Source organism: Lynx rufus, unplaced genomic scaffold (assembly GCF_022079265.1).
Source record: "Lynx rufus isolate CCGP_SWC_20201006 ecotype Redwood Valley unplaced genomic scaffold, mLynRuf1.p SCAF_13, whole genome shotgun sequence".
Lineage (NCBI taxonomy): Eukaryota > Metazoa > Chordata > Mammalia > Carnivora > Felidae > Lynx > Lynx rufus.
The window spans coordinates 1,016,064-1,030,511 of NW_025814827.1; the positions used below are offsets into that span (position 1 = coordinate 1,016,064).

The 14,448-nt window shown below is 34.8% G+C and overlaps 1 protein-coding gene across 5 annotated transcripts in view; it reads right to left on the reverse strand.

Moving 5' to 3' along the window:
* SCAPER (S-phase cyclin A associated protein in the ER) overlaps positions 1-14,448 on the reverse strand; it is a 508,319-nt gene that overhangs the window by 346,741 nt on the left and 147,130 nt on the right. For all 5 annotated transcript variants that reach the window (XM_047074743.1, XM_047074740.1, XM_047074744.1 and 2 more), the window contains 2 exons: positions 11,405-11,560; positions 2,574-2,716 (listed from right to left, as the gene is read on the reverse strand). In XM_047074743.1, coding sequence (XP_046930699.1) covers positions 2,574-2,716; positions 11,405-11,560 — 299 coding nt within the window. The remainder of the gene's footprint in view (positions 1-2,573; positions 2,717-11,404; positions 11,561-14,448) is intronic.

Here is a 14,448-nt window from a genome sequence, read left to right on the forward strand (position 1 = left end):
ACAAGCTCAATACCCAAAAAGCAAATAATCCAGTGAAGAAATGGGCAAAAGACATGAATAGACACTTCTTCACAGAAGACATCCAGATGGTGAACAGACACATGAAAAAATGCTCAACATCACTCATCATCAAGGAAATATAAATTAAAACCTCACACCAGTCATAGTGGCTAAAATAAACAACTCAGACAACAACAGATGTTGGCGAGGATGTGGAGAAAGAGGATCTCTTTTGCACTGCTGGTGGGAATGCAAATTGGTGCAGCCACACTGAAAAAAAAACTGTACTGAGGTTCTTCAAAAAATTAAAAATAGAACCACCCTATGACCCAGTAATTGCACTACTAGGTATTTACCCAAGGGATACAGGTATGCTGTTTCGAAGGGACATGTACACCCCAATGTTTATAGCAGTGCTATCGACAATAGCCAAAGTATGGAAAGAGCCCAAATGTCCATTGACAGATGAATGGATTAAGAAGATGTGGTATATATATATACCATCGAATATTACTCAGAAATCAAAAAGAATGAAATCTTGTCATTTGCAACTACGTGGATGTAAGTAGAGGGCATTATGCTAAGCGCAATTAGTCAGAGAAAGACAAATATCATATGACTTTACTCATAAGAGGAATTTAAGATACAAAACAGATAAACATAAGGGAAGGGAAGCAAAAGTTATATAAAATCAAAAGGAGGGGAACAAAACATAAGAGACTCTTAAATACAAAGAACAAACTGAGGATTGCTAGAGGGGTTGTCAGTGTGGGGATGGGCTAAATGGGTAAGGGGCATTAGGGAGAACACTTGTTGGGATGATCACTGGGTGTTATACATGGGGGATGAATCACTGGAACCCACTCCTGAAATCATTATAGCACTATTTGCTAACTAACTTGGATGTAACTAAACACATGCATACAAACATACATACATAAGATAGAGTCTACAAACCATGAATACATGGAAGCTTCATTTATGTTAGAAAGTTTTGTAGACCAGTAGGGAAAAAACTGCTGTTTCAATAAAGTGTCTTAGAATAGGGTTTCCACATGGAGAAAAAAATGAAATTGGATTCCTACCTCAACCCATACAATTATGAATTCTAGGTAGATAAAGACTTTCCTATTACAAAAAAAAAAAAAAAAAGACTACAACATTTTAAAGAATATTTTAGGACTACAGAGGCAGCTGGGTAGCTCAGTCAGTTAAGCGTCCAACTCCGGCTCAGGTCACGGCTCACGGTTTGTGGGTTCAAGCCCCACATCGGGCTCTGTGCTGACAGCTCGGAGCCTGGAGCCTGCTTCTGATTCTGTGTCTCCCTCTCTCTCTCTGCCCCTACCCCACTCACACTCTGTCTGTCTCTCTGTCTCAAAAAAAGAAAAATAAAAAATAAAAATAAATTAAAATTAAAATTAAAATTAAAAAAAGAATATTTTAGAGGACTCCAGAGAGGTAAAGATTCCATGAATAAGATAAAAAAGCACAAATCACAAAGTCTGTTCAGTTATACTACACTGCAATCAAGAATTATATTAATCAGGTAGGGGGTGGTTAAATAGTTGATGGGAATTAAGGAGTGCATTTGTTGTGATGAGCACTGGGAGTTGTATGCAATTGTTTAATCACTATATTCTACACCTGAAACTAATATTACACTGTATATTAACTAACTGGAATTTAAATAAAAACTTTAAAAAAGAAAGAATTGTTTAAAAGATATCATAAAGATAGTGAAAAGGCAAGCCATAACCTACAAAAATATTTGCAACATATGTATCTGACAAAGAATTGGTATCTAGTAAAGATAACTCCTAAACATCAATAGATCCCAATACAGAAATGAACAAAGAACTTGAATAGGCACTTTACATTAAAAAAAAAAAAAAAAAGAGTAACTGGTAAGTATGAGCAAAGTTGCTCAGCCAAGATTATTACTAATCTTGGACAAAAAAGCATATTAAAACCACAAACAGCTATCTTTTCACATCCACTAAATTTGCCCCAATTAAGAGATCAGAGAATATCACATCAGAAATGTGTACAACAACCAAAAGTGACTTAGACTTGGCCATTTAAATTTTTCCTAGATCTTTGAATCTTAACCAAGTGATTTTAAAACGCAGCAGTGGCTGAAGATCATTTATCATAGAGTGGCAATATGCTGATTAGACTGTTTCCATCAAAATACTACCAGTGTGGCTCTTGTGACTAGCCTTTGATGCTTGATTACTTCCAAGCCTGTTCCTCTAACTTCCTATTACTTATACTCCCGATATTTTCCAAAAAACTCCCTTGCTTAAGCTAGCAAATTCTATTTCTATCAGATTTTATTTCTTGCAATCAAAAACTACTGATACTTCAAGTTTCCCTTTCAATAGGAGATTCAAAAGGTTTCTGTTTTGAGTACAATGACATAATTCCTGGAAATCAAAATTCATTACATTTCTGTATTTGTGACTCTTTCTTTAGAAAACCACATGACAGCAAATGACTTTAAGACTTGATCTGAATATCCACTCACTACAAAAAGTTCATCAGCATCAAAATCATGATAGCAAATGAAGTACCTAGCTCTTTCTCGGGCTGCATCCTCACGGGCTTTTTCCTTTTCTTGCCTCTGTTGTTCAATTCGGGCTTCTTGTTCTTTCCTTTTCATTAACAATTCTTCTACACGGGCCTGCCGTTCTGCCTCTAGTGCTCTTTTACGTTCCTATAGTCAGAAATGTTTTAAAATGTTAGAATTATGTGCAAAGTGAAAATGATTAAAGGTGGCACAGTTTTGACATAAATTTAGATATTCAAGTAGATCCTTACTACTAGGTAAACTTCACAGAATTAAAAAAAAATCAAGTATCAATGATAATCTGGTTTTCATATGCCATTTACCAGTATTACACATAATAAGTGCTCTCTGAAGCAGATACTATGTTATTCATAGTCTGTGAGAACCTAATATGTACTTTATGGTTAATCATTTCTATAGTCTTGTGTTTACAAACGGTTTCAAAAATACCAGAAAATGATGCAGAAAATGTCATGAAGGAGTTAAATGGAAAAAAAGAGAAAAACTTGTGGCAAGGAAAAAGGTATCATAATACAGCATAGTGGGTAAAAGAGTGGGCACTGGGTCAGATTCCCTGATTTTATTCCGTGATCCTATTATTTACTGGCTTAGGGACTCTGGTCTAGTTGTATTGTAACTGTGCCTTAGTTTTCTGGAAGACAAATAATAACATCACTAACATCTTCAGATATTGTAAAGAACAAATGAGGTAATACATAAAGAATACTTACCAGAGGGCCTAGCATATAGTAAATTCTCAGTAATTATTTATCATCCACAACATTAAGGCAGAAGATACTTAATCAAAATACTGTGAAGTATTATGTACTATGTACATTTTTGCCTACTAGGAGTACTTTGATAACTTTCACCATATTACTATCTGTACTGACACATTTTTTACTTGTGCACATAGTTTTATTTTTTGTGGTTGCCATTTTAAATACACTTTTTATATGAAGATTTTTTTTATAAAATTCAGAAAAATTTTCAGTCATGTTTTTTTTCTTTTTTTTCAGTCATGTTTTTAAAGATTTTGTTCCCATCAAAGTTCCTAATATCTTTGTTTTGTTTTGTTTCCATAAAACCATTTGTTGACATTTATATCTTATGTCCAATGCCTTTTAGTATCTTTTTCAACATATAAATCTCCATATTTACAAGTACAGAATTATGGGTAAATTCCAAGACTATCTTGAAATTATTATTCTTTGAAAAAAATGTATTATCACATCTTCATTTTCTCTTAATGATATTATTTTTCATTTCTATTATTTATTTTTCTCAAGTTTTTAATCGTTTGGTGTTCATCACAGCAAATACACTCCTTAATCCCCACCACCTGTATTTCACCTATCCATTGCCCTATGCACCTCCCCTTTGGTAACCATCAGTTGGTTCTCTATAGTTAAGAGTCTGTTTCTTGGTTTTTTGTTTTTGTTTTTTATTTTCATTTTTTGCTCATTTGTTTCTTAAATTGCACATATGAGTGAAATCATATGGTATTTGTCTTTCTCTGACTGCCTTATTTCACTTAGCATTATACCCTCTAGCTCCATCCAGGTCATTGCAAATGGCAAGATTTCATTCTTTGTTATGGCTGAATAATATTTCATTGTATATATACCACACCTTCTTTATCTACTCATCAGCTGGCGGGTACTTGGGCTGCTTCGTATCTTGGCTATTGTACATAATGCTGCTATAAACATAGGGGTGCACGTTTGAATTAGTGTTTTGTATTCTTTGCGTAAAAACCCAATAGTGCAATTTGCTGGATTATAGGGTAGTTCTATTTTTAACTTTTTGAGGAACCTCTATACTGTTTTCCAGAATGGCTGCACCAGTTTGCATTCCTACCAATAGTGAAAAGAGGGTTCCTTTTTCTACACACCCTCACCAACACCTGTTGTTCCTTGTGCTGTTGATTTTAGCCATTCTGAGGGTTGTGAGGTGATATCTCATTGTCAGTTTGATTTGTATTTCCCTGATGATGAGTGATGATGAACATCTTTTCATGTCTCTGTTGGCCATCTGGATGTCATTTTTGGAAAAATGTCTTCATGTCTTGCTCATTTATTAACTGAATCATTTGATATTCGGGTGTTGTTAGTTCTTTCTATATATTGCATATTAACCCTTTGTGGATATGTCATTAACAAATACCTTCTACCATTCCATAAACTGCCAATGCAGGTTTTTTTTTAACTGCAAATAAATGTGAGTTTAAGAGAAAACTCTTTTGCTTATATTTTCTTCATTGTAAATAATTTTCTGTGCCAGCCATTGTTGTTTTTAGTCTTAAAGAGTTTTTGAGATCTTATATATAGCTAGAAAAATTTCCACATATTATGCTTAGTAATGAGAAGAGCTATAATCAATTAGTTCATGATTAGTGCCTGACAGTAAAGAATATATTTAAAATCTAACTGTATGCCTCCAGTAGTCTGTAATCTACCACATATGCCTTCTGGAAATCAGTACATTCCCTGTAGTTCCCAATCCTTCTTTCCCTGGGCCCCCTCCAAAAAAACAGAAAAAGAAAAAGAAAAAGAAAAAGAAAAAGAAAAAGAAAAAGAAAAAGAAAAAGAAAAAGAAAAAGAAAAAGAAAAAGAAAAAAGAAAAAGAAAAAGAAAAAGAAAAAAAGTAGGGACTTTTTAGCTTACTAGTTTAAAAAAGTTTTCTTCTGCGGGGGTAGATAGGGTTTCTTGTAGGTATGAAGTTACCATAGTGAGCTTAGTTAAGTATTAGAAGTATTCAGATGTCTCCTCAGTGTTCTCTTAAACTGCCTTAGTATTTTTTTTCTGTCATTTACTGGGCACTTACTATGCTAAACACTTTGTTAAGTATTTACCCATATTAGCAATTTTAGTATCACAACACACTGGGGGTCTTTAAGGTAAAATGACTTGCACAAGGCTGTATAAGTAGTAATTAGGAGAACCTACCATCACTGTGTTCCATTAATCATAAAGACTAGGGGCCAGGGAGAGGCTATGTGAGCTACCTGGGGAATGGGAATGAATTAAAAAAAAAATATGTCAATACAATCAAAGGCAGAAGAAACAACAGGTGTTGGTGAGGACGTCCAGAAAGGGGCACCCTCTTACACTGTTGGTGGGAATGCAAACTGGTACATCCATTCTGGGAAACACTATGGAGGTTCCTCAAAAAGTTAAAAATAGAATTACCCTATAATTCAGCAATTGCATTATTGGGTATTTACACAAAGAAAACAAAAACACTAATTCAAACATACACCACTATCTTTATATGAGCATTATTTACAATACCCAGGATATGGAAGCAGCCCAAGTGCCCATCAACTGATGAGTGGATAAAGATGTGGTATATATATATACAATGAAATATTATTCTGCCATAAAGAAGAACAAAATCTTGCCATTTGTGACAACATGGACTGAGCTTATAATGTTAAGGGAAGTTAAGTCAGTCAGAGAAAGACAAATATCATATGATTTCACTCATATGGGCAATTTAAGAAACCAAACACACAAAAGAAAGACAAAAAGAGAGAGAGACAAACCAATAACAGACTCTTAAGTATAGAGAACCAACTGATGGTTAACAGAGGAGAGGTGGGTGGAGGGATTGGTAAAATAGGTGGTGGGGATTAAGGAGTGCCCTTGTGATGTGCGCTGGGGGACATATGAAATTATTGAATCACTATATAGTATACCTAAAACTAATATAACACTGTATGTTAACTTGAAATAAAATAAAACCTTAAAAAACTATATCATGTGAAAACACAAATTTCACAATAAAATACAATAAACTTAGATATAAAATATAAAGAATTAAACCAGAACTTTTCATTTCATACTTTGTAAAACCAAAAGTTTCAAAAATATGCTTTCAAAAATTATAAAATGGTCTTATAAATGAAATATATGGGTATATATAATTTATGTGTATGTACAATTGTAGCCATTGTGTTGAATGTGTAAATATAATGCCAACTTTTGATCTTATTCATATATATAACAGATACTCCAATATTGTACCAATAGATATAACTGGACTTCAAAAAATATCCAATATTTTAATTTCTGTTTTTAATATAAATGGAAAAGATAACTGGTAACTATAGCTAATGAATAAAATTATTAAGTTCAGCTCATATTTTCCTTTCTAAAATTTAAATTTCCTAAATATAGGAAACTTTGTACCCCACATAAGCATTTTGCACAGTGCAAGAGTTCCATGAATATCTCTTAAATGAAGCATAACTTTATAAAATAATAGGCATTATAAATTTATATACACACAAATAAAGAGAGTATCAACCTGCAGCAAATGAGTTAGAAAGATATTTAACCCTTAAGCCTTCTGAAACCTCTGAAACCCCCACAAACTTTGATTATTCCAATCAGTATTTGTTTATGGAAGCCTAAGAATGGATACTGCTACCCCTATACGCTCTTTAGGCCTACAATTTAGTGACTAGGGCAAAAGGACAGGCAGAATATCTAAGGAAATTGAACTTAAAACTAACCAATAATTTACATAACTAAAATGGCAAATTGAGAATATATGATGACAGCATATACTTAGTATTTTACTCACAAGAAAGAAGGGTCACAATTGCCTGTAACAGTTTATGGGAATGTTAAAAAGTAAAATAGTGAAAGAAAAGCAGAGGACCTTACTATTATTGCATCTACAGAATGCTTGCCATTAGTGCCTTGCACATCTACTAATGACTACCAGGTAAAAATTTTTTTTAATTATAAATAAGTTATACATTACCAGTGGGCTTTTCTTTTTAATTTTTTTAAATATTTATTTATTTTTGAGAGAGAGACAGAGCATGAGCAGGGGAGGGGCAGAGAGAGAGGGACACACAGAACCCAAAGCAGGCTCCAGGCTTTGAGCTGTCAGCACAGAGCCCAACACGGGACTTGAACTCACAAACCGCGAGATCATGACCTGAGCTGAAGTAAGATGCTTAACTGACTGAGCCACCCAGGCACCTCAAAGGACTTTTCTAATATCAGTATAGGTTGACTAAACTTGATGGGTTTTTAATTTTTCATTGAAAATTAAATCCATAGGAAATTTCCAAATTTTTTATATGTTTATTTTGAGAGAGAGAGAGTGTGTGAGCAGGAGAGAGGCAGAGAGAAAGGAGAGAGAAAATCCCAAGCAGGCTCCATGCTGTCAGCACAGAGCCTGACGCAAGGCTCAATTCCACAACTGTGAGATCATGACCAGAGCTGAAATCTGATGTTCAATTTACTGAACCACCTTGGCACCCCTTTAATTAGAAAAATAATTCTAAGCAGTCAAAACAACTTTAAAGTGCTAGTGTGTACAGGAAATTCCTTACTACTTTCAGGAAAGAACTGCTTTCCTTCTGGCTTTAATAAATGTCCCAATTTGTGAAATAAGAGTCATTATTTTGTTTTTAATGTTTATTTATTTTTGAGAGAGAGAGACACAGAGTGCAAGCAGAGAAGGGGCAGAGAGACAGAGGGAGACACAGAACCCAAAGCAGGCTGCAGGCTCTAAGCTGTCAGCAGAGCCTGACGCAGGGCTCAAACCCACAAACTGTGAGATCACAACCTGAGCTGAAGTAGGATGCTTAACCTACTGAGCCATCCAGGCGCCCCAAGAGTCATCATTTTTAAATGGAAGATAACTATATATTTCAAATCTTCAGATCTATAAGGTGAATGCAAAAAAATGAAGCTAAGATGTCTATTCAAAATATGCAATATTACTCATATATTTCCCTTCCTACCAACAGAGTTAATCTGTAGCTCATACATAGCTCTACAACACTTTTCACATTGTGTTGTATTGTTTGCCATAAGGCAAGGATTGTGTCTTAATTATATCTGAATTATTAATGCCTAATGGTTCTTCAAAAATAACACATAATTTACAAAACATAATGATTTTTATAAAACGGTCCCAAGCAGAGAAATAGCACTCATACTGAAAAGACATCTCTTATTAAAACTTCAAATTTCCTGTTTTATTTACTCATTTAATTAGTTAATAGAGAAGCAACTTATAAATAATAAAAATAAAAACTTTTGTTGCTCCTTAGAGAAGAAAATCTTAAGTTTTTCAAACAGAATCATTGCGTATTTTTTTTAACATAAATTAGCTTAGAACTCAGATTAAAATAAGACACTGAACTGAAATCAAATAGAGATCAGGGATGAATATAGGAATGCCTGCCAATACCCACAAATAGTAGAGAATAATCAATGAACTTTTAAAAATGTATTGATATTTTAACTTCCTAAAACCACCAGTAACATAAAGAAGCAGGAGAGGCACCTGGGTGACTCAGCTCACGTCATGATCTTGCAGTCTGTGAGTTCAAGCCCCATGTCGGGCTCTGTGCTGACAGCTCAGAGCCTGGAGCCTGCTTGGGATTCTGTGTCTTCCTCTCTCTCTGCCCTTCCCTGACTCACAATCGGTCTCTCTCTCTCTCTCTCTCTCACAAATAAACATTGAAAAAAAATTTTTAAAAAAGAAGCATGAAGTATTAATAACATCTCTAATCTTTAACATAACAAAGCTCTGCATGACCTGTTCCCTAACTCTAGTAGTAATTCAATAAATGATCACTGAATGAACAAATAAACATTGGTCATAATACAGTATGTCCTCACTTATATTTGAACACTGCAAAATTTGTTCTCTACATCAAAAGTGTCAAGTCCTTATTTCTAGCCTGTACAAAGAGGTTTTCTCCTCCTCTTCCCATGGAGAAGTGCCTTGTCTTTGAAGATGTTCTCAATGGTGTGGAGACGGCCCTTGCAGCCAGCATGTAGGTGGTCATGGTTCCAGATGGAAACCTGTAGCAACACTTGACCTCAAAAGCCATCTTGGTGCTGGATTCCCTTCAGGACTTCCAGCCAAAGCTGTTCAGTTTGCAGACCTATGAATAAGCTGCCCACCATGCACTCTGGGCACCACGGCCACTGCACCCATTCAGGTGACCCATGCCACCCAGGAAATCACCATGTGAGCAGTCCTTCCAGCCCATGAGGTTGGCCTTCTCATCCCTAGTGGGCTTGGCTTACTCTGGCTAGTGCTGACAAATCATAATGACACAGTTGAGAAACAGCAGAGATAGTCCAAAAGAGAGATCAAAGTACTCATATACATAATCATATAGAATATGTAAGTGATCATACAATGTCATTATATTTAAATCATGTAATAGTCATATATGACAAATATACATACATACATGGTTGCATGTGGGTGCTTGTGTACGTATATATGTGTATGTATTTACACATGCACACATATATATGTAAAATACTTCCTTTTCTAAGACAAAATAAAATTACATTTGTGTTCATTTCTTTTCCTTTTTAGTTTTTCTAAACCCTGGCTGAAAAATGTAAAATATGTGTACATATATGTATATGCTTACCCATATGTATGTATGTTATATTTATGTATTTCCTATACCACTTTAGTCTTTTTAAGTGTTGGTTTTAATGTGCCATATCAACTGATAAAAGTGAGATGGTAATTGTATTTGGTTTGCAATTGAGTGGAAAAGCCATGTCATCAATAAGTCCTAAGAAATCATCCTCCTTATTAGTAAAATTGAGTATTTCTGTGCCCTCAAAACCTCTCTGTGGACCTCTACTCAAAGGCCAACTCTGCACCATACCATTAGAAGTTTCTTTTCAGTGTGAACATAACTGTAATTTATATCTTACATGTAGGTGCATGTCCACATGTGAGGATACTTTCTACCTCAAAATCATCCCCCTCCTCTAAAAACATTTATTTTTCTAATACAGTCTTTGATGCAAATATAATGTGAATTCAGAAAGCATACTTAATATGACCCAGAGCCTTAGCACATTTTTAGAATAATTTACCGGACATTTATACTTTGGCAACAAACCCCTCTTTAACAATGGGAAAACTGAGAAAGGCATTGATTTGCGAAAAACACAATCACAGGGTGCACCCTGCCTGCTGGTCTCATTGAGCTAATACATTGAACTGTGAGTTGTAAGAAAATGATGGTAATGTATACAATTTTGGGGAGGGTTGGTCATCTGTTGACTGTTGCCTCTGAGTGTTGAACAGTTTTATATCTGTTCAGCAAATTCATTTCAACATTACTGATCACCCACGTATGGGTCTATTCTTTGAATTCTCCCTCACGTTGGTTGTAACATCTTACTGGATCCCTCACCAATTAATTGAGTTGAATAAAATCTTTGACACCAGTTTAAACAAACAAACAAACAAAAATGTCAAGTCCTAAAAGAGTCTTGTGGGCAAGACTTTCTACTAAGTAAGATCTAAAATAGTTTATAAACATTAGTACAGTTCTTCCTATCCTGAAAACGGTACCTAAATTAGGGTTCACTACAGAGGTCAAGAGCCAAGCAATTAAAGTATCTGAAGATTGCCCAATAAATGACAGATGTTCCTTGTCATAAGCATAAAGATTGCCCAGTTCTGTAAGGCTACATATACTCAATCAAACACATTCCTTTTTTAAATGGAAGAAGCTTGTTCTTACAAAGCCCAATTAGAAAAGAATAGATAATAATCTGTCCAATTTAGTCCTTCATCTGGTTAAGATTAGAGATTCAGACTCTATGACTGCTATGTACTGACGAAAGCACTGATTACCTTATCTAAAGGGGTACACATTGTCTTTTGGCAATCAGACCTCATATTTCCACAGTGCTATACTAAATGAGGCACCCTTGGGTCAGAGATTAGGTGTCACTCCATTTTAGATCATCAGCACCTAGCTCAGAGCCTAGAATACGGCAGGTGCTCAATAACTGCTTGCCGAATAAATTCTACCTGAACAGCTTCATCACGTGCTTGTTTTTCTTCCTGTCTTCGCTGACGTTCTTCCTGTAATTCATTAAGCCTCTGCTCGTATTCCTTCAATTTTGATAAGACATCATGGCGCTTATTCTGGGCTTCAAGGGTATTTATGAAGGCAATTTCGTTTACCTTCAATAAAAACAAAGAAAAGGAGTTTCAAATCAAGTTAATTCTAAGACACACCACAAAAATAAGAAACCCCACAGCAGTCATTATATAAAAATATAAACCACTAATAAGGAAGAAAACAAAAATTAAATATGGGTCTTTTCCTTTAATATTTACCTCAAAATGGATAATAATCCAGTGTATATAACAAATCCATTGGCCTTAGTAAGGAGTAATTTAGAATAAAGATCTGCCAATGAAATAGCTTTAGGTCAAGAAACAAATTAAGATTCTTACAAAAACATCTTGTGAAGTTCTACTTATTTCATTATGATTGCAATTATATAAATTACATTAAGACTTAAGTAGGTATGTACATGTGTTTCTAATGAGTTTGAGAAGACAAAACTTAAAGTGAGCATCACATCATTTTCCTTCAACATATACCAAATGCGTGACAATTAGGAACAAGGTAGTGGAAAATACACTACACCTCGACTTCACATATATTGATACTTACCAGCCAAGTTTTGCTAGAAAGTGAAGTTTTATGAGTAAAGTTTAGCTAAAGATAAAGCAGGGAAATGTCAGTTGGGATCAAATTTCTCATTCTTGAAAGCCAGAGGGAAGGCATGCTGCAGTGAAAATGATGGACTAAAACAGGGAAGTAAACACCGGGACTGACTCTGACAGAAGAACAGACTCCAGGAATCCATGCTGAATGGAATAAAACCTATCACTAGATAAGTTATACATCTCAGACAAGAATTTGAATAGAGTTCTAACCAAGGTTTCCCACTTATCTTGCCACGTGGCCACTTTTTTAAGTAGGATAATAACATAACCATCCCTCAAACTGTACTAAAAGTATAAGGCAAACAGCAGTACTGAAGGAAAATGAATCATACTGTATCAGGGCTCACACATTAAGCATAATCAAGATGAAAGAAAAAGAAATGGGACTTAATGTTCTAGACAAAAATAAGTAAAATAAAATTAGAAAAGTGAGCAAAAGTTAAATAATTTCAATCTGTGATGTTGGTCAAAGGGTACAAAGTCTCAATGATGGAAGATGAGTAAGTTTTAGAGACGTGCAGCATGATCATGACACTTAACAATACTGTATTCTTGAAATGTGCTAAGAAGAGAGATCTTAAATCTTTTCAGCACATATGCAAACATACAAATGATAACTAAGGAGAGGTGATAGATATGTTAATTAGCTGGGTTGTGATCATTCCACAATGTGTATGTATATTAAAACATCGAGTTGTAAACCTTAATATATATAATTTTGATGTGTCAATGATATTTCAATAAAGCTATAAATAAATAATAGATAAGAAGTTAACTAGAAACTAAAAAAACCCAATCTGAAAGAAAACAAAACCCACGAAACACCAGAAAATACCCTAGGCAAACTTTGTAATATAGAAGTTAACAAAAACCTGAATTTAAAGGTAGAAAAAAATGACAAAACAACATAACAATAAAAGATTAGAAAGCTAAGGAAACAAACTGAGGACAAAAGTAACACCATCATATAATTAACTGAATTAGAACAAGCATGGAACAAATAAAGATGGCAAAAAAATAAATCGCTAAGTCTTTTGATAAGTTAATGCAGAATTTAAAAACGAAAATTTATGTATCAGTAACAAGCTTTTAATATAAAGAACAAATGAAGATGGCCTAATATAAGCATGAATAACATCTATAATTAAAAAAGACAAAAGAAAATGTTGCAACATATAATACAAAAAATTTTCCATGAAAAAAAAAGCAAATTGAGAACTTAAAGAAGCCATGTTGTCATGAAAAAATTTTCAGAAAATCAGTACCAAGAATATCCATATTAAATTACAAAACACTAAGGAAAAAGAATAACTCTTCTAAGCTTCTAAGCAGTAAATGCAAATCACCTATAAGAAGAGGGAAAAAAAAAAATCAGTTGGGCCTCAGGCTTCTCCCCAGAAGTAGTTAATGCTAAAAGAAAATAAAACCTACAAAATTTTGAAGGAAAACCATTTTGAACTATGTATCTGATCTCTAGCCAAAATGTATTCAGATAGAAATGCCACACAGCCCAGGGCAACTGGGTGGTTCAGTCAGTTAAAAGTCCGGCTCCATTTTGGCTCAGGTCATGATATCATGGTTCCTGAGATCGAGCTCCGTGTTGGGTTCTGTGCTAACAGCAGGAAGCTTGCTTGGAATTCTCTCTCCCTCTCCCTCTCTGCCCCTCCCCCACTCACACATGTGTGCCTTCTCTCAAAAATATATTATTAAATTTTTTTAACGTTTATTTATTTTTGAGAGAGAGGGAGACAGAGAGAGAGAGAGAATGCAAGCAGGGGTGGACAGACAGGGGGAGATAGAATCTGAAAGACTCCAGGCTAGGAGCTGTCAGCACAAAGCCCAACACAGGGCTCAAACCCACGAACCATGAGATCATGACCTGGGCCGAAGTCAGACACCCAACCAACTGAGCCACCCAGGCGCCCCAAGACTAGCTTATCTTTTAAAACAACAACAGTAACAACAGTGAATCAAACTATATGATCAAAACTTTTCCACGTCTAAATGAATGGGAAACTAGGAATATCATTATCTGAAATATGTATTTCAGGAAGTAGATGGTTTGGAAGATAGAGGTGGTGAGCTGATGAGTTACACTGAAAGCCATCACCAAGCAATAGATAACTGAATCCAAAGATCAACTGTGCCCTTACAAAACAAGTCTCAGAAAGACTGAAGTCATGCCATGCATCTTTTCTGATCAAACTCTATGAAATTAGAACTCAACCACAAGAAAAAAATCTAGAAAAAACACAAATACTACAGAAGTTAAATAACATACTACAAAACAATGAATGGGTCAACCAAGAAATCAAAGAGGAAATCAAAAAACC